The sequence below is a fragment of the Drosophila montana genome, unplaced genomic scaffold (assembly GCF_035044405.1).
Source record: "Drosophila montana isolate Dmon_TW-CO22-7 unplaced genomic scaffold, ASM3504440v1 contig_1853_1, whole genome shotgun sequence".
Taxonomy (NCBI): domain Eukaryota; kingdom Metazoa; phylum Arthropoda; class Insecta; order Diptera; family Drosophilidae; genus Drosophila; species Drosophila montana.
The window spans coordinates 1,070,229-1,088,780 of NW_026996772.1; the positions used below are offsets into that span (position 1 = coordinate 1,070,229).

General features: G+C 41.1%; 2 protein-coding genes across 2 annotated transcripts in view; both read right to left on the reverse strand.

Moving 5' to 3' along the window:
• The window catches only part of rst (roughest), a 227,841-nt gene that overhangs the window by 163,912 nt on the left and 45,377 nt on the right, over positions 1 to 18,552 (reverse strand). The window lies entirely within an intron of this gene.
• On the reverse strand, positions 3,144 to 3,851 carry LOC135441117 (putative per-hexamer repeat protein 5). Its single transcript, XM_064700590.1, has one exon. It carries the CDS (start codon positions 3,849 to 3,851, stop codon positions 3,144 to 3,146), a length of 708 nt encoding a protein of 235 aa, XP_064556660.1.

Consider the following 18,552-nt stretch of genomic DNA (forward strand, 5'->3'; position numbering starts at 1 on the left):
TATGATAAAAATTAATACAAATATTAATAAATATCATAATAGTCTGATAATATAATAATATTTATAATATTTATTATATAAAAAATAATAATAATAATAATTATAATCGTAATAATCATCACATTATTAATGTTAATAATAATAATTAAAATAATATTAATAATACTCATAATAATAATGGTTATTTATTAACAAAACTTAGCTAAGCGCAAATCGCATATGACCAACATTTGGAAAGGGCAAAAAAATGTATCCAATGAGTTCACGTGTATATCTCTGTCCATATGTGTGTGTGTGTGTGCACTATACAGGAGCCAAGCTTATGCCCTTCAGCTGGGCAAGGTTCAGAAGTGGGCTTGGCTATGCCCTGGGTGTGGGTATCGCCCAGTGCCCAGTGCCCAGTGCCCGGTCTCCGGTCTCAGAGCCTGGGCCTGGCACGTTCACTAGCTACCGGAAATGTCCATTCACTTGCATATTAACAAAGTTCCGCACAGGCAGCGACGTCGACGCTGCTCGGACTGCTTGCATATACTTGGCAGTACTTAATAAACTCCCGGGACACACACAGCCAGAGAGTGGGAGAGAGAGAGAGAGAAAGAGAGAGTGAGAGGGAAGCGAGTGAAAATGACGAGCAGACGGACAGACTAAGAGCCACAAACATATGTGTGCGTGTGTTCGTGTGTGTGTGTGTGTGTGTGTGTGTGAGTGTGGCTAGGGAACAGGCCAACTAAGTTGCTGGTACATCATATGGAGACGATGTCAGGGAGGGGGGGTGGCCGGTGCGGTGCGACGGCAATGCAAGTCACAGTGGCCTTTAGAGTGGCCTTTCCATAGCATACAACTGTGCGACCGCCTGTGGTGCTGTGGCTTTGGCTCAACTTAACTGAAACAGGAAAGTATTTCGAAGGCACCGGAAGCCGGAAGCAAGCAATAATTCAAATGAATTTCAAATCAAATCATTACAAAACATTTACAAAGTATGCGCAGCAAGCTGCACAAAACCGCAGGAATCTTCAAAGCCAACCCAAACCAGCGCCTGCCCCCCCCCCCCTGAACTTGCATGCCAACAAATAGCCTTGAGCCTTCAGCCTGTCGCCTCGAGCCTTCAGCCTGTCGCCTCGAGCCTTGCGCCTCGAGCCTTGCGCCTCGAGCCACTGCCTCCAACTGTGCCTAGCTGCAGCAGGTGGCCGACGACGCTGTGGCGCAGTGATTAATTTCTATTATTATGACACTGATTAGGGCCACTTACAGGCTCATTACAGTCATGAGCAGCACGAGGCACACACACACCCGCACACCACACACACACACAGACACACACACACAAACTGGACACCAGCTATGGCTACCGCTTCTCGTGCATTTATCAAGTCATTGGCCGCCACATGGAACGGCCGTTTGTCTTGCACTTGACCAGGCCAGACCCAGCCAAGACAACTAAATCAACAGGCAACTGCAGCAGGAACTTGCCCCAGCAGAGTCGCCGGCACCGGCGCCGACACCGGCGCCGGCAGCGGCAGCGGCACGTGCCCCACAAGGTGTCCTGGCCATTAAAGTGGCAGCTTGGAAATTTAGTTTGTGCTTCAAAGTGCCGAATGTATTTGTACGATTGCAGCCCTTAAAACACGCAATTGTTAAAGTTCGGTTCACGGCGCGAACCAAGACCTAACTTTCAGGTTCGGTTCGTAAGCCTGGTTTTACTTTAAACCATGTTTTGTTACATTTCTTTGTTGATTTTCATTTTAAAATTTTATTTTTTAAATACTTAATACTATTTTTTATCGTAGCACATTAAAAATGTTTTAAATAATACTTTCAAGTATGCATCCCAATCTGGCAAAATTATTTTTGGTCAAAATTAATGTTAAAATCGTACCCTCAAATATCCTATATAGACATAGGTAAAATTTCCCACTTCCTTGCCTCGGTCAAAACTCAACCGATTTTCATAAAGTTATAATTTTTGTTCGTGGTTTGCCCTCTTAATCAATTTGGCATCAAAAACTGAGAACATGATTCTTGGTCAAAATGCATGTGAATATGGTACCCTCAAATATCCTATATAGGCATAAGTCAAAATTTCCCACCCCCATAACTCAGTCAACTCTCATCCGATTTTCACGGGGTCTGGCTCTTTGTTGATGGTTTGGTCTCTTTATCAATCAAAATCTGAGAACATGATTTTTAGTCAAAATTTCTATTCATGGCCTCGTGATCAATATGGCATCTAAATTTGGCAACATTATTCTTGTTTTTAGGTTTTTCCGATTTACATCAAACTTATTTTTAAAGCTCTACATAAAAACTTAATGAATACGTGTTTCAGCGATTTGGGAAATTTCGTCCGCAACAGTGGGTAATTGGCGGAAGACGGTTGTATAAAAGGTTTTTGTTTACTGTTCGATCGGTTTCAAAGTCATTTTCAAAGATCTTTGAGAGAATTTATTTTATAGGTACCACAGGCAAGGCCGGGGTAGAACCGGCTAGTATATATATATATACTATTCAGACAGCTACATAAAAAATTTGGTGATTCTAGCTCTTATTACTTACGAGATTTGCTTATAAACAGTTTTTCGATAGGGGCAAGGTTTCGATTATCGGAAACAGCTCTCTAGCTCTTATAGGTTCTGAGATCCTTGCGTTCATACATACGGACGGATGGACGGACGGACAGGCAGACGGATATGAGTAGATAGACTCAACTATTGATGCTAATCAAGAATATTTATACTTTATGGGGTCGGAGATGCTTCCATCTGCCTACTACATAAATTTGCACACATATATTACACCCTCTTTACCCATTTTCAATGGGCAAGGGTATAAAAATAATAAAATAAAATCAAGGCTATAAAACTTGACAACAAGTTTTATTGGTTTGGTTTACGGTTCGAACCACGAAATTGATTTGAATCAAACCAACTTTGAGTTACGATTCATTGTCAATACAAATTAGAAAGCCGAGCGCGAACCGGTTCGATTTAAAACCGTTTATGAATCGTTTTGTTGCAAAGTTTAATTGAGTAACAAAATTCATTGAATAAATAAATAATTTAATTTATAATTAAAAAAAAATGTTGTTAAAAAAAAATATGCTGTTTTAAAAAAAAAGGAAGGCTGGCTGTCTGATTGGTCGCTGCTCAGCCGCGATTGGGACGGACCACAACCACCTGGGGCCGCTTCTTGCCGTTCTTGTTGCCCTTGCGACGGCGGCGTCTGCCGTTCGAGTTCTTGTTGACACGTCGTCGCCGTTGCTGAACGACGCGTCGCCGATTGCTGTTGCCCGCTGGACGGGTGCGCTGTGCGACCGCCTGGCCAATGATCTGTGGCAGCAAATTGTTGACGGGCGTGGAGCCGTAGATCGCCTGATTGAGTGCAGCTTGTGTGTTGCTGACGCCCGTGTTCGTGGGCGATGTATTGCCATTGCCCAGACTCACATAGATGGCATTGTTGGCAGCGGTATTGCTGCTGCCTGTACCCGTGCCTGTCAAAGTGCCCAGGCCGAGGCCAGTCCCAGTGCCGGTGCCAGTGCCAGTGATGGTGCCCGTACCCGTACCCGTGGCCGTGCCCGTGCCCGTCACACCGTTTGTGCTGGTCGGACGCAACTGCTCGAGCATGTCCTGCTTGTTGGTTATGTAGCTATTGAGGGCCGCGTTAAGGCCGTTATTGCCGCTGACACCATTCGTATTGCTGTTCAAGCCGGAGGCCAGAAAACGCAGCTGTCCATTCTCGTTGCCATCCTTGACATAGAGTCCGGCGAGGCGGGACTGGTCGGCGGCGGCCGACGAGAGCAGCATCTGGGCTGACAGCAGTGCTAGCAGAGTCCAAAGGTAAACAGCTCGAATCATTGTGTGCCTGCTGCTGACGATGACTGTTGGCCTGGCCCAGCGACTCGTTGGCTTTTATAGCCGTCAATGATATGCAAAAAGCATATCAGCTGCGGCTTTGTGCGGGCTCAATTGATGAAGTTCACGCTTTCTTCGCATTGATTCTATGCTGAATTATTGCAAATACTCAATATCATTGCCAGATTTTGGTTTACGCATTAGAAAGCCGCACACGCCCTGCAGCCAAATTTTCAAAACTGAGCCGTTCGCTTTCTAAGCGTGTCAAGTACATAATCTACTCGCATTGTTTGCTCAAGATCCACAGCTGCCGATCACACCGCTCAGCATAGCCCCCTTTACTCAACTGCTACTCAACTCGGTTCAGCAATCATGAGTTCAAGTGCCGCCTTCTCAGCCACTCGGCACAGATGAAAATGAAAACTGGGCATAGGCCATTGGGGTATTCCCAGTTCCCTGCAAAGCTGAACTATAATTAGTGACAAAAAATGCACTCTCTGCTCTACTTCCCCACAACCTAGTCCCTTGTCTGGTTTACTGTAGACTTGCAAAGATCGTGTTGTAAAATAGACTCCCTCGGCAATTTCCAACACTGACTTTGCTATATTTCAGTCATTTTGTTAAGAAATATACCAGATCAACGGTCAGAATGAAGAAGGAAGAGTCGCATTTTAAAAAAATCTCGATATGCTCAATTTGACTTGATAAGCAAACGAAAACAGAACGAAGAAGAATATAGTAAGCTCTGCAGAGAATATGTCAAAGTCTTCTTTATACAGTGAAAACTGTCTTGAGCGGAAAGCGTATGTCGAGTAATGTTTGTCCGCTCAAGAGGAGTGTTCCCAACTAAAAGAAAATTAATGAATATGGCCTAATTCAAATTGTTTTAAGAGAAAGTGTCCGCCCAAAAGGGGTGTCCGCCTAATATAAGTTTACTTAAGGAGAGTTTTCACTATATATTTGCCGATTTTTCATATTATTTTTATAATTACTACTATTGTTACTATTATTAATATCTTAACGCAGACAAAAGTTGAAAGCGCACAGCCCGAATAGGGTCTTACTTAGGAATAATATGAAAGCCTTTCCCGAAGCGGAGATGGGCCTCATAAAGGAGCCCCACTCATACCGACGTCATGGCGACGTCATCTGCCCCCGCAGCCAAGGAAATTAAAATTATATTATTTATTTATTATTATAGTATAGCATACTATTATGGTATTCTATAGTATAGTTTATTATTATAGTAGTATATAATATATATGTATATAACATAGGATATAGTTAACAATAATCAATCTTCTTCTTAATCTTCTTTTATATAGCATTAGTCATCATGGCATACGGGGCTCAAACCCTTTTCAGCTGAAAAGGCTGGGACAACTGGTTTTTAAAACTTTCTCAAATACTTCAAGTAAATATTAACCACTATTTTCAGTTTATAAACAATAAACTGAAGTACCCAAAAACTTATTAAGCTCCGATTAGTGGGCTTTATCCGAGCGACTGTTTCTTAATGGAAGTGACTTATTCCATGTAAATAGGTTGTGATTCAATTAAATGAAATGAATGTAAGAGAGAAAAGAAAAACCTAGCGCTGTCTAAGCGCTGCAGTTCACAATTAACTCTTTGAATTCAATCAAAAAAGCAATCGCAAATGTCAAGTGATATTCAGAGCGGAGCGAAATTACTTTTCCAAATGGGGGTCGGTGGCAGCCATCAAACTTATCGCCCCAGGCAGTTAAAAGCCTTTTGGATAAATTTCAGTTTGATAGCTGTATGCAATATAACGTGCATCTAATTAAATTGAGTGCCTGCCACTGACACTGAGCCCTGCTGCAATTTTCGGCAGCCTGTGGCCCACTGTGCAGGCGGGCCACGGGCTGAGGCGGCAAGAACAAGGTGCGCCTAAGTCGGCGAAAACGACAGTTTGCTGACTGCCGGGGGCGGGGCTGTTGAAATAAATTTCACTTACGCCAACGCACAGTGCACACACGCGCACACTAGACACACCAGACACACACACACACACACACACACACACACACACTCGCTACTCACATGCGGTGCGTCGTTTACTTGGCAATGCAATTACGGCCGCTAACCGCGCGTGAAAATAGCAACAGAGCAGTTACAACAACAGCAACTGTCACAGCAACAACAGCAATGAGTGGCACTTAACTGGTCAAATGTGCCCGACTAGCAGTTACCCTGCAGTCACCGACAAGCAGCCAGTTCAAACTTAGCCACACGTTATGAGCAATGTGCTCTCATAGTCCGACCTTTTTGAAATTGCATTGCCCTAAACTTTATTTATATACCAAAGCACAAGGAGATCGCTTTAAGAATTAGTTGTTTTTCAAGGTTCAGGAAGATGGGGGTGGTCTTGTCCTAAAAATGTCATGTTCCTCTTCTGTATATAGTTTAAAAGAGCCCACATACCAAATTTGGTATGTGGCTTATAGGTTTCATAATCTTCGAGCTATGCGTGAAAAGCCAAGTCTCAAAATCAATATTAATCGATATTATGCAGTTGTAAGAAACAATTACAAAATGGTTATGCATAGGAAGAAAGGAGAATATATGTACATTATATTTCTATTTCCTAGTCAGTCAGACAGACGGAGAGACATGCACATCAATAGAATTCACGTGAGCTTCTGCTGTAGCGATCATAAGATCCTACTAAAAGATTTTTTTAAGCGTCAATCAGTGCCCCGTTTGGAACATCAATTCCGCAGGTAACAATCAAAGACACAACTGTTTGGTTGTACCTTCCACCTTGGCTTTGGCAAAAGGCCTATCTGAGAACTCTTCCGATCTATGGATCAAAGCACCCGGTTGCAACTCCACTTCAAGCACTTAGGTAGTAAGCCACAGCCCCCTCGAAATACCCCGAAGGGCCGACAACAAAAACCAGAACGGAACAAGATCCGTAAGCTCCTGATTAGCCGTACTAACACATAATAAGCCCCTGGTCAGAGACAGACGAAGCTGATTAACTCGACTCGACTCAGCTCGTCGTGCTGATCGAGAATCTATATACACCATGGTAGGTGCATTCTGCTGCGCGTTACATACACTTGCTGACAAACATAATGCCTATTTAGCCATTTTCGATGGCTGCAGGGTATGGCAACAAGAAGAACAAGCATCGTTGCCGTCAACGCTGCTGCCACTGCTGAGCGGCTTAAAGCGACGCAATGACAATTAACAACAGGCGACAAAAACCGAGGCAAACGAAGACGCCGCCGCGCCTGGCATTGCCCAGCGCAGCGCGCTATCAAAGACAGCGTTGAGGAAATGCGACCCAAACGGCAGGACGCCCAGCTGGCAGGATGGCAATAGCAATAGCAGCAGCAGAACAACAGCAGCAGCAGCAGCCTTACGCATATTAACAGGCTTGCATTTTTCGCAGCTCGAGCTTTTCCGGCGCCAAAATGCAATGCAAAACGTTAAACGAAAACCGCACGCACTTCATTTCCACGTGCAATGGCAGTGCAAATGTGTTTGGGCAATACAATGCCAGTCAAAGTTTTTGCCACATCTACCTCAACAGCTAACATGCAGCACAGGCTAACCTACGTCCCGACTCCCGGCCCAACTCCCCGCACAGCCGCTGCAGCGACAAAACAAAAAGCAGTTTGGCCAAATGGGAAAATTGCAAGGAATTTTAAGTGAAATTCCATGACATTTTAATGGGGCTGCGATTGGGCACACACTCAAACGCAGGCGCCAAATGTTTTGTGCAACGCGAACGAGCATTGCAAGGGGGCAGGGGTGGGGGGTGGGTGGGCAGGGCAGGGCACGACTGCCACATGACAGCGCCTGATCCTCTTTATCTGGTCATAGGTAGCTGCAACGCTTTCAATTTATATCGCCACGTAGCCAAAAACCAGGTTATGTGCATAAAAAAATAAAATATAACCGAAGCGAACCGAAAGAATTTAGAGCTTTTGCCTTCTATTTATTCAATTCAAATATATCGCAAGTACTTGCCAAGCTTTTTAAATACACAAACACAGCTCAGCAAGCAACTCAAAACTTGCAAGTAATTTTTTGGAACTTGCTCCCTTTTTGGGGGGTTTTAATGGGTTAAGCAACATAAGGCTATATCTTCTCAATCAGGAACGCGTCAATCTCGAAAACTACAAGCGCTAGTTAGCAGAGGAATTTGAAATAAACAAGCGCGTTACGATATCTTTCACCATTTCCTTAATATCGATCAATATCGATTTTGTGCCAGGCACACCAGCTTAGCATATAGATTCTTGTTTGTATATGCAGATGTAGAAGAGTTCACTTCCGAAGTGGATCGTCCCCAAGTCTACTTTGATTAGCTTAAAACCATCCGAACGTACACTCCTCCCAGGCGGACACTACCGCTTGGGCGGACATTTGCGCTCAAGCTGTTTTGCATCAGATAAGACCCGCTCTTACTCTATAAGGCGGACACCCCTCTTGACGGCCGCCTAAGAGGTTTTCACTGCAATAAATGTGGCCAATATAGTTTCAAGTTTCAAAAAATTCAATTGGAGTTTTGAAAAATGCAAAAATTTCATTGACATAAAGCTTAAAGATTGTTTTCTTTTTCAAAGCTGGCCACACTTAAGTGTCTTGTCTTCAGTCACAGCGCATCGGTGATTGTCAGCATGGCACGTGATATCAATGCAGCGGAAGTGTTTTTAGTTGAGGCTGTGGGGGTTGTCAGGCAGCCAAAAATAGTCACGAATATGTAACGAATCTATGCTTAGAGATCAATAATCGCTCCCAGCAGGGCCCCCCGTTGCAGGTAAGCCCCCGCCAGATTGAAAAATGTTGCAAGCCAAAGTCATAAAAAGGTGGCGTTTAGAAGAGGGGCGCGTACTGAGGGCTGCTCCCCCACATCAAATGACAAACAGACGCAGCAAATAAATAACAAGAATCAGGGCATGGGCGTGTGAGAATGGGAGGTGGAGGGGGTGGGGTCTTAGCTTACCACTTAAGTCGCTGGCATTTGCAGGGCCTGCGGGCGACAAATTAACACACACACACACAGACAGCCAGGGGGAGGAACAGGAAGCGCCTGCTTGCCGAGCTAAGCAGATGAGCACTCGATCTATTTTCAGAGAAGACACGCACACATTTTGGGGTACAATAGCAAGAGCATCCGAGAGGGGCCAGAGACAAGGTTGAGCGATCAGTTGCACGCCAGCCCCTCGCCAAAGAGCTCACCATGTCGCACCTTTATTAATTGCAGCCGACGTTGATGCAGACACGCCCAGACGAGCGTTTGACATGTTTAATGCGAAAATATAAAAATGGAAAAATCATCGCAGACCCCTCTCTGCAATTTGGGGGCGAGAATTCTATTTTTGGTTGGCCAATAGAGCGCAGCTATGGCGCGACGTTGACATAGGCTGGAAATTCTTTTCAACTGCATCTATTTTGGTTGCCCTAGCAACAGATTCCGTTCCTTAAATAATCGGATGCAGTCCCCGATTGCCGAATGCCAGCAGCCAGCAGACAGCAGACGGCAGACAGTAGACAGTAGACAGCTGACGCCACACAGGCCACAAGTCCAAAAGTCCAAGATCCCCGTGCAAAGTCTGAGCGAGAAATGCAAATGCAAGCATATATAGCATCTACATATATATCTACCATATGCATGTCCATGTCTGCGCCTTTGTCTGGCTGATCGTACTCGTCTGTCAGTTCAAAATAAAACATTCCATTGCCGCGACTTGCCTGCATTAACAACATCTTGGCGGAAAGAATCGTATATGGCGGAGCTACATACATATACATAGCTTAAGCTAAGCGCAGTTGATGCTATGCGAGCAAATAATCTGCCATGCATATATAGCATCTATATATCTACCACATGCATGTCCATGTCTGCGCCTTTGTCTGGGTGATTGTACTCGCGTGTCAGATCAAAATAAAACAGTCCACTTTTGCTGCATTAGCAACATCTTGTGGGAAGGAATCATATAAGGCGGAGCTAAGCGCCTATTTACACGTATTTTCCATGCGAAGATCGGATTTGGTATGACAATCTTGAAGTCTAAGCCGAAAATCGCATCGAATAAATGCACCAAAATAGGTACTTTATGTATGCAATGGTACAGTGACACTTTTTGTTACGATATGGTACTTTTTCCACTAATATTCTGTATATATATTAAAATAATTGCTTTGATTTTGAATAATATTTTGTATATTTTCTTTTAAATATTTACGTTTTTCACTTGTTTCCCAAAAAAAAAATAGATTTTAAACTACTTGGTACTTGGTACCTTTTCATCGTTTTTGGTACATTTTCATGTAGTCTTTAGTACAAAACATATTTATCACGTGTCAACCGAGGTGATTATTGCAAGTTATGTTCAACTGATATCTAACTTGTTTTTAAAATCAAGGCTGCAAAATGGATTTGAACCGGTTCGGAATTTCTATTTACTTTTTCCAATATGTACCCAGACCTTAACCAAAACAGTTGCCCAAAAATCAGTCGAAACGAACCGGATCAAGTATTTTACAATTTCTTTAAATATTTAAAAAAAATTAAAAAAAAAAAATTAAAATATTTATAGGTGAGGATAATGAAGCTCGTAAAAGCTCGTCAAATTTTGACGAAAATATCTTAGAAAACAGAATAATTTTCCATACAAGAACCTAGTTTTCGACCGATCGTTCATATGGCAGCTATATGATATAGTCGTCCGATCTGGCCGGTTCCGACATACGTATGTACTGCCTGCAACGGAAATTCAAGATTAATAGCTATAAAACTGAGAGACTAATTCGCATAGAAACAGACGGACAACCGGACTCGTATGTTGATGCTGATCTAGAATATATGTATATAGTACTTCATGGGATCGGAGATTTCTTTTTCTATGCGTTACACTTTTCACGACAATATTATAACAGCTTCTACGAGGGTATAAAATTACGAGTCGTCTACAAAATGGTCATTATTTAAGCAAAGTAAATATAAATATGAATTATTTTTCAGGTCCAGCATATTCACAAAAATAAAGATAATTTTTAGAATAATAATTTTGCATATCAAGGCTTTATCCCACCTACAGTCGGCGATTACTTCACGTGCAAGTAATCAGTTCGGAGTTGTGGCATCTGTACGCGGCAGATGCAGCTGCCACTTGTGGCAATTGCAATTGAAATGACAAATGCTTTATTTTGGGACAATGTTGGGCTCGCCCACCTAGGCGTGCTTAGCTGAGACCATAATTTAGCGCAAGCTTATGGGCGAGACCAAAACATCCAAAACATGAAAATCAAATTTCCAGGATACTTGGTAACTGTTTCAACTTGAGGCAAGGGACAAAAAAGAAAGTAGACCCAAACACTTTTTGGCAATTAGTGCAGTGCATCCTGGGTCCTGTGTCCCATGTCCTTTTGCCATCGTCATCCTCGTCGTCATCCTCGTCGTTGTCGTTGTCGTTGCCGTTGATGGATGCGGATGCACTTGAGGGCGTGCCCGACTCGACTCGACTCGTCCAGCCCAGCCCAGCCCAGCCCGGCCAACGTCCACTTGAGCTGGCATCTAATTTAATGGGCGCCAAAAATGAAGGCCACTCGCATGTGGTCATCAAATGCGAGTTTTATGTAAATGTCCTGCACTCAAGTGCCAAGCCCAAGCACTTATCCTTTAAGATGCTCGTCAAGTGCCCCTCTTGCGTTTTTTTTTTTTCGTTTTTCAGCACAAAAACCCAAATGAGTTAAGGGCGCTCGCACTTGACTTTCCTTTACGTATTTTTTTGTACTCTACTTCTATCTTTTTTTCCTGTTTTTTTCTTTTTTTTTAATGTCTCGTATTACACAGGCGGTCAGGAAACGCACAAAAGGATAATGACAGGCGCTGGCTGCATTTCGTTACTTACATGTCAAGCGTGCAGATCGCTGAGATTTGTTTTGTTCGTGAGCCAAGTTTCGGGGCATCGATTTCAGTGCTTCATCTTTGTATACCCTGCGACTGCACCAAATGCATAATGGGGCATTTAAGAGTTATACGAAAGCATGTCACAGTCATCTGTGTGCCTCCTTGGCTAAGACGTTCTTGTTCAGCATATCGAAGCGAGTGGATCTCATCTTGTCTGCGAGGATTATTGGAGCTGGGTTGACCAAAATTTGTATTTAAGCATATGCTTATATATTACGTAAATACGTAAATCACAATAGTTTTTCTCATATACATATATCAACTTTAATATATATATATAGATATAGGAACGTCTTGCCTTTCGATTTGTGAAACTTATTTTCAACATTTATAAGCCCAGGTTCAAACCTTGGTTCTCATTTTTTAGTATTTAATTTATTTATTTAATTTTAATTTTATTTAATTTAATATTTCATTTCTTATTATTTTTTTACTATCGAAATAAGTTTAATTTCATAAAATTGTTTAACTTAAGGTAATGAAGAATTCCATGTTTGAAAATGGTTCAATTATAAACCCGTTCCTAACCTTGTTTTTGATTGTTTAAAATTTTGAAAATGTAGAATATCATTTCTCAAATCGATAAATATCGATATTCACGTTCATTTCGTAGTGTGAGTTATTCTGGCAAACTGTGTTTGAAAACGTTTCAATTATAAACCCGTTTTTAACCCTGTTATCGATTACTTAAAATTTCGAATATCGTTTTCCAAATCGATAAATATGTTAATGTTCAGGCTGATTACGTATTTCGGATTAGCACCTCAGCATTTTATTTGTATTATGAGGATATTTTCGTATGACATCAAAAATAATAAACTGTTATTCAGTGTTTGAAACGGTTCAATTATATTGATCTTGATGATTAATATTGATTGTCTTAAATATAAAATATTTTTTACCAAATCGATAAATTTCATATTTTTGATAAGCATCTTGACAATTTGATTGTCTATGAGTAGACTCCACCATTTTATAGGGTATCTGCTAGTCGCACAGATTAAAGTCGATTTATTTCCACTAATATTTTCGGTATTTTTTGTAGCTCTATTTTCTTGTTGCCGTAATTTGAGTCGTAACTTTGTGCACGTTGTGCTCTTGTTAGCATCGCTTGGCCTCATTTCGCCTTTTTTTGTTTTTTTTTGCCCTCGAGCCTCGGATTTCCTTTGAATTGGCGCCGGTCTCGGCTCTGGCAGCCAGCGATTATTGTTTATTTGTTTGTTTTGTCAACATTTGGTCGTCATAAGCGAGTTTCATTTTCATTTATTTCTATTTATTTTTTATTTTTTGAAGTTGTCTACGGTTACGCACCGATTTTCCAATGAAAGTTTCCGTTTCTGTTTTTATATGGAAAGTCTTAAAGTGATCCCTCTCCCTCTGTCTCGCTCGCTCGCACTGCCCGCTCGATAGGAAATGCAACTCAATCAAATACGCTTAAGATGCCAAGTTGGCAACTTGTGTGGCTTTTCTCACACATTTTTCACGCTAAACCGTGGACGAGGTGACCCGACGCGTCCAAGTCCGAGTTGGAAAACGGCGACTCCATCGGACGCTCGTTGTGTGTGGCTTTTGCTTTATTGGCTTAGCCCGCCCGCTGGGCGGCCCTTCATTTGTCATGGGCCACATCCGTTGCGCTCTGTGGCTGCCGTTGTAGTTGTTGTTGTTGTTCTTGCTGTTGTTGTTGTTGTTCTTGCTGCTGTTCTTGTGGTTGTTGTTGCGTAATGAATTTGTTTTACCCAAATTGAGTCAAAAGAAAAAACTACCGTGTCTCAGTTTTCATTTCTTTTCGTTTTTTTTTAATTTTGTTTTCATTTTTGTTTTTTTTTTTTATAGCAGCGCTGCATGTGGCGGGCGTCATCATTGGGTTTTCTTTTGATTTTCATCAATGTGAGCCGTGGAAAACTGAAGAGGGCGCGTAATTGATTTGTGCCTCAGGCTTTCCAGGTAAACAAATATCATTTTTTGTGTAGAAGAAATTTTTGCCAAGAAATTGTACAATGTTGTAGAAACTTCTATGAACTAGTGGAAAGTATTGGAAAGTATCATTTTCAATGTTGCAAGCTTAACAGGTATACTCGAAAATAGCAGTTTTATGGAGACTAGTGTAGACTAGTGAAGTGTATTAGATAGCAAATGTTACAGGGTATTTTCGAATATCTAGAAATGGTACAGTGTTGTGGAGACTTGTATAGACTAGTGAAGAGTGTTGAAAAGTAGCATTTTAAATGTTGTAGAGACTTGTGTGGACTAGTGGAAAGTGTTGGAAAGCAAGCTTTACAGTGCTGTAGACTTTCCATGTATCAGAGTTCCTCCTTGAAGAGACTTGCGACTAGACTTGTAAGTCCAGTGAAGAAGCTTGGTAAGTTGCAATAAGAATTTTTAGTTGTGTAAAGTGCTGTGGAGCCTTGTGTCGAAGCATTTAAAACTTGAAAAGTAGCATCAAAACTATTTGCATATTAAAGAAAAGTTATTTTTTCATAAATTATGAACACTTCAGATTTGTGGAGACTTTAATATATCGAGCTATGGAGAGTAGCACTTTAAGAACTTCTTACACTAATTTTCTTAAGAAGACAATAGAGCTTTGAAGAATTGCATTTTAAGAGCTAAAATATATAAACAATAGCATGAAGAGGCGAATGTATTAGTATTCGAGTTTTGAATCGAATAGAGTGGAGTTGTGAAAAAGTGCCAACTGGGCGTGACAGTCAATGACACCAAGAGACCACTCATGCAAGTTGCCCTCTCTGTTGGCGCCAGTTTTGACACATTGAAGATAGCCAAATTGATCATTGTCAGCAGCGAAGCGATGACATCGCCATCGCCATGAACAATCGTCATAAGCTGCGCCGTAAAAACGCCCTCAAAAAACAATGAAAAACTAATAAGAATGCTTAAGTTGTTGTTGCCGGACCAAGAGATGCCCTGTACAAACATATCAAATGAATAATTTCGTTGTTTAAAGTTCGATCATTGGCATATATTCAAGGCTAGCATATGGCAACCAAAAGTATGTATATACCAACGCCGCCAAAAATTCTTATTTATTGAAGAGTATGAAGTGCGAGGTGAGAGTTTGCGATTGAATTATTCTATTCTAAATTCTACTACTATATTTTGTGTCAAAAAATCGAATCGCAAAATCTATGTTTATCGATTTCTTCAAGTTTCGTTGATACGGAGTTAAATATTAGTTAAATATGAGGAGCTACGTCCCAAAATCCAAGTGAAGACTATATATACTTTAAATGTTCAGCGATGACAGTGACATACATTCTCACAAAATCATAAAGCCCACTTTTGATTGAGGGTACAGGGTATAAATAGAGAGAAACAACAAAAATTAAAAAAAAAAAAATAATAATATGTATATGTTCGGAACGCCGAAGTTTTAATACCCTTATAGACATATCCGGACTGTTTTGCTGATATGTGAGAATAGTGAACCCCGTCAATGCTGAGTTAGAAAATATCGCGGACAACAGAATACTTTGCCAAAGAAAAGCCTACTTTTCGACTGATCGTTTCTAAGGCAGTTATATGATAGGGCTCGGTGTCGCCTTCTATGCGTTACACATTTCATGACTAAGCTACTATACACTCTATACACTCTATACAAAATTGTAAAGAAATTGAAACAAAAAAACCCAAATAGCTCGCAACAATCGGGAACTGGTGGGCAGCTAATTTGGAGCGCAGATTTGGTAATTTGCTGTGGGACTGCATTGTTTTTTAATATATTTTTTTGTTTTTTGAGTTCTTTTGCCTTATGTGCAAATTAAGTTTTATTAATTTAATTTTTTAACGAGCTGTGATCGGCTCGAAGATTTATGCGGCACTGTGTCGATCGTAATGCTGATGATGCCGGCATCGGCATCGGCGTCGGTGTCGGCGTCCACGTTGGTTGCCCCAAATTTATTGAGACATTTTACTTTTGGAATTTCTACGGTCGCCGTCTGCCAACTATTTAATTCGAATTTCGTTCGTAGAAGGCTTTGTAATGATCTCTGATGAGGTGTTTATGAGCATGGTCAGGCATTTTGCATTAGTCATGCCCATTGTGGCGTCTTCATGGGGGCGTTGACTGTGTCGGGTTGTCGGTCTGTTGGTCATCTTATGCCGATTGTCGGCATTGCTTTGTTTTCTGTTTGCCCATCTAAGGCAGTCATTAGAAACTGGGAAACCGCTTCAATTTGCCACGCCTGCGGGCAAATGAAATCGAAAACATTCGAAATTCATGCACCCAAGCTCAACTAACTGCCATTTCCTGGCCCTACTTACTGACGGCTACGTGAGCATTAATGGCTTTTTAGTAAGTATATTTCTCATATACAAAATAACAAAATTTGGAGCTAAGTTATATTCATTCTAACCCTCTTTGGTAGATTATTCCTTAAGTAATTTATATATTTATTCGAATAAATCAATGAGATCTTAGGCTTAAAAATCATATTCTTGTTAGTATGAATTTGTGCTCGTTTCTTGGGATCAAATTTGGTGAAAATCTGTTTTAAACCATTGAACATATAATTAAAATAATATATTTAATTAATCTTAGGATCTTTACAAAAAAATACCTTGAATAAAAAACAAAGCAACTAATCCGCACTTTTTTAAAAAATTTTGTCTACAACTCTGACAAAGTTCTTCCCATAACTTATTAAAAATTTAAATAAATATCAAAAGCCCAAATTTCAATGGTATAAGTTGTGCATGTGCAGATGTCCAACCCCTTTGAACTTGGCATTGCGAATAATTTTTTGCCATGAACCGAACCACAAGCCAAAGCATTTCTCCAAAAACTCGAAAGCCAAACCAATTCATATATAAATACTTCAAAATAGTTCTATTCAAAGTAAATAATCTGTCAGACGGATTCAGCATAAACACATTGACCTCATCCATAAGAATTATCTAAGCATATTTGATTTGTATGGAGATAAATTATATATAAAAATGTTTCAATTGTTTCAATGAGTTTTTGAAGTGTATGACAAAACCAGAGTTTGAATCAAAGACTGGAATTATTGATTCAAACTCTGAATTCAAAAATATATGAATTTAAGTAAAACTTAGTCGGAGGAATCAGGGGTTCGAGCTCGAGCCCCTTATGCCATGATGGCCAGTGCTTTATAAATCAAGTAAGAGGGCTCTAGTCGGGAGTGCCTGACTAGGGGATACCCTGAACCTTCGTCTGCCAACAGCAAATGCTGCTGTTTTACTCTAGCCTTAGAATCCAAGGGATTTGCAGTCCTGGTACGTACATAAATTAAATAATTACAAATTAATCCGAGTCTGTAAAATAAAACCTGCTACAACATACATGTATGTATGTGGATGAATGTATGCACATATGTATATATGTAAATATGAAAACATATTTGTAATATGTATTATGAGCAGCGGCCTTCAACCTTTGCCAAGTGCAAATGTAAACCACTTAGCGGCTCTCGTAGGCACTCTTAAACGTTGCATTGGTGGTGCGAAGTGGCGTGGTGTGGTTTGGTATAGTGCGTGGTGCGGAAATCAAACAATGCCATTAGGCTAATAATTGCTGCTCGTTATTGTTGTAATTGTGGCCGTTGGCCGTTGGCCGTCGCCCATTGCCGGGCACACAAAATGTATTAATTAAGCTATTTATCTAAACTAATGCGAGCATTTAGTAGCCAAGACAGCAGCAAATTGCACTCATTAGCCAACTGGGTCTAGCACTAGAATCGACTACGGCTCCATCTCTGTCCACGTCTCTGTGTCTGTCTCCGGCATTGGCACTGCCACTGGCTCCTTGTCGCCCCGACGCTCCAATTCGATGAGCCAATCGTTTTTCTTCAGCCCTACTCCGATGCGTTGATAGATAATTGCGTTGGATAAGTAGAATCCGTCGACCGTCGACCGTCGACCGTCGTCTGTGTAGCTGGTGGCCAGCAGCTTCAGCTTGGCTTAGTGTGTGTGCCTGTGTTTGCGTGACAGGCCGCTGAGGAATGTTAGAGCCAATTGAAGATATCGTCACTTCAGTGCGATCAGCCTCGACCCAACGGTCAAGTTCTACATCATCATTAAAAGCTTCGCTGGCTTCGAACTGCCAACTGCCACTGAAACTGGGCTTCGGCTTCGGTCTGGGTTTGGGTTTGGGTTTAGGGGAGCAGCAGCAGCAGCAGCAGCAGCAGCAGCTTATCGTCTGCCGCATCATTAGCTTGATTATTATTATCAATGAGCACATCGACAATGCCGACGTTCTGCCACATTGATTAAAAACAACAACAACAGAAAACATAACCGCAGGGAGCTTGCCCTGGCATTTGCCTATGCTTGTATGACACTTGCTGAAATCTACACCTGAATAATAGCTTTATTTCTGAAAAATATTTATAAATTTTAAAACGGTAATTTTAATAAAACCTTCAATTTTCAATTGAAGTTGATCAATTGATAAAATTTATAACGGCTTTTCAGGCGCTCCTCTTATTGCTGCAGAGTTGTTTTGAGTGTTGCGAAACGCTTACAGTTTTCTTTGATTTTATTAGGATCTCGTATCAAACTAAATGTAAATCAGTCAGTGAGAAATTTAATCTGTTTTGTCGAGTTTAGTGTTAAAAAAGACTGACATGTGATCGCAATGTACTGGTTCCTCTTTTATATTAATACCATTTAAGTGATAAAGAATATATGCAAATAAATCCTTCTCGATAATCGTTCGAGTAAAATATTGTACTGTTGGAAAAGACTGCAAATAGCGTGTTGGCAAAAACTGCCAAT

Excerpts from the sequence above, each read along its gene's own strand:
- LOC135441117 (XM_064700590.1), bottom strand. The coding sequence starts at position 3,851 with ATGATTCGAGCTGTTTACCTTTGGACTCTGCTAGCACTGCTGTCAGCC.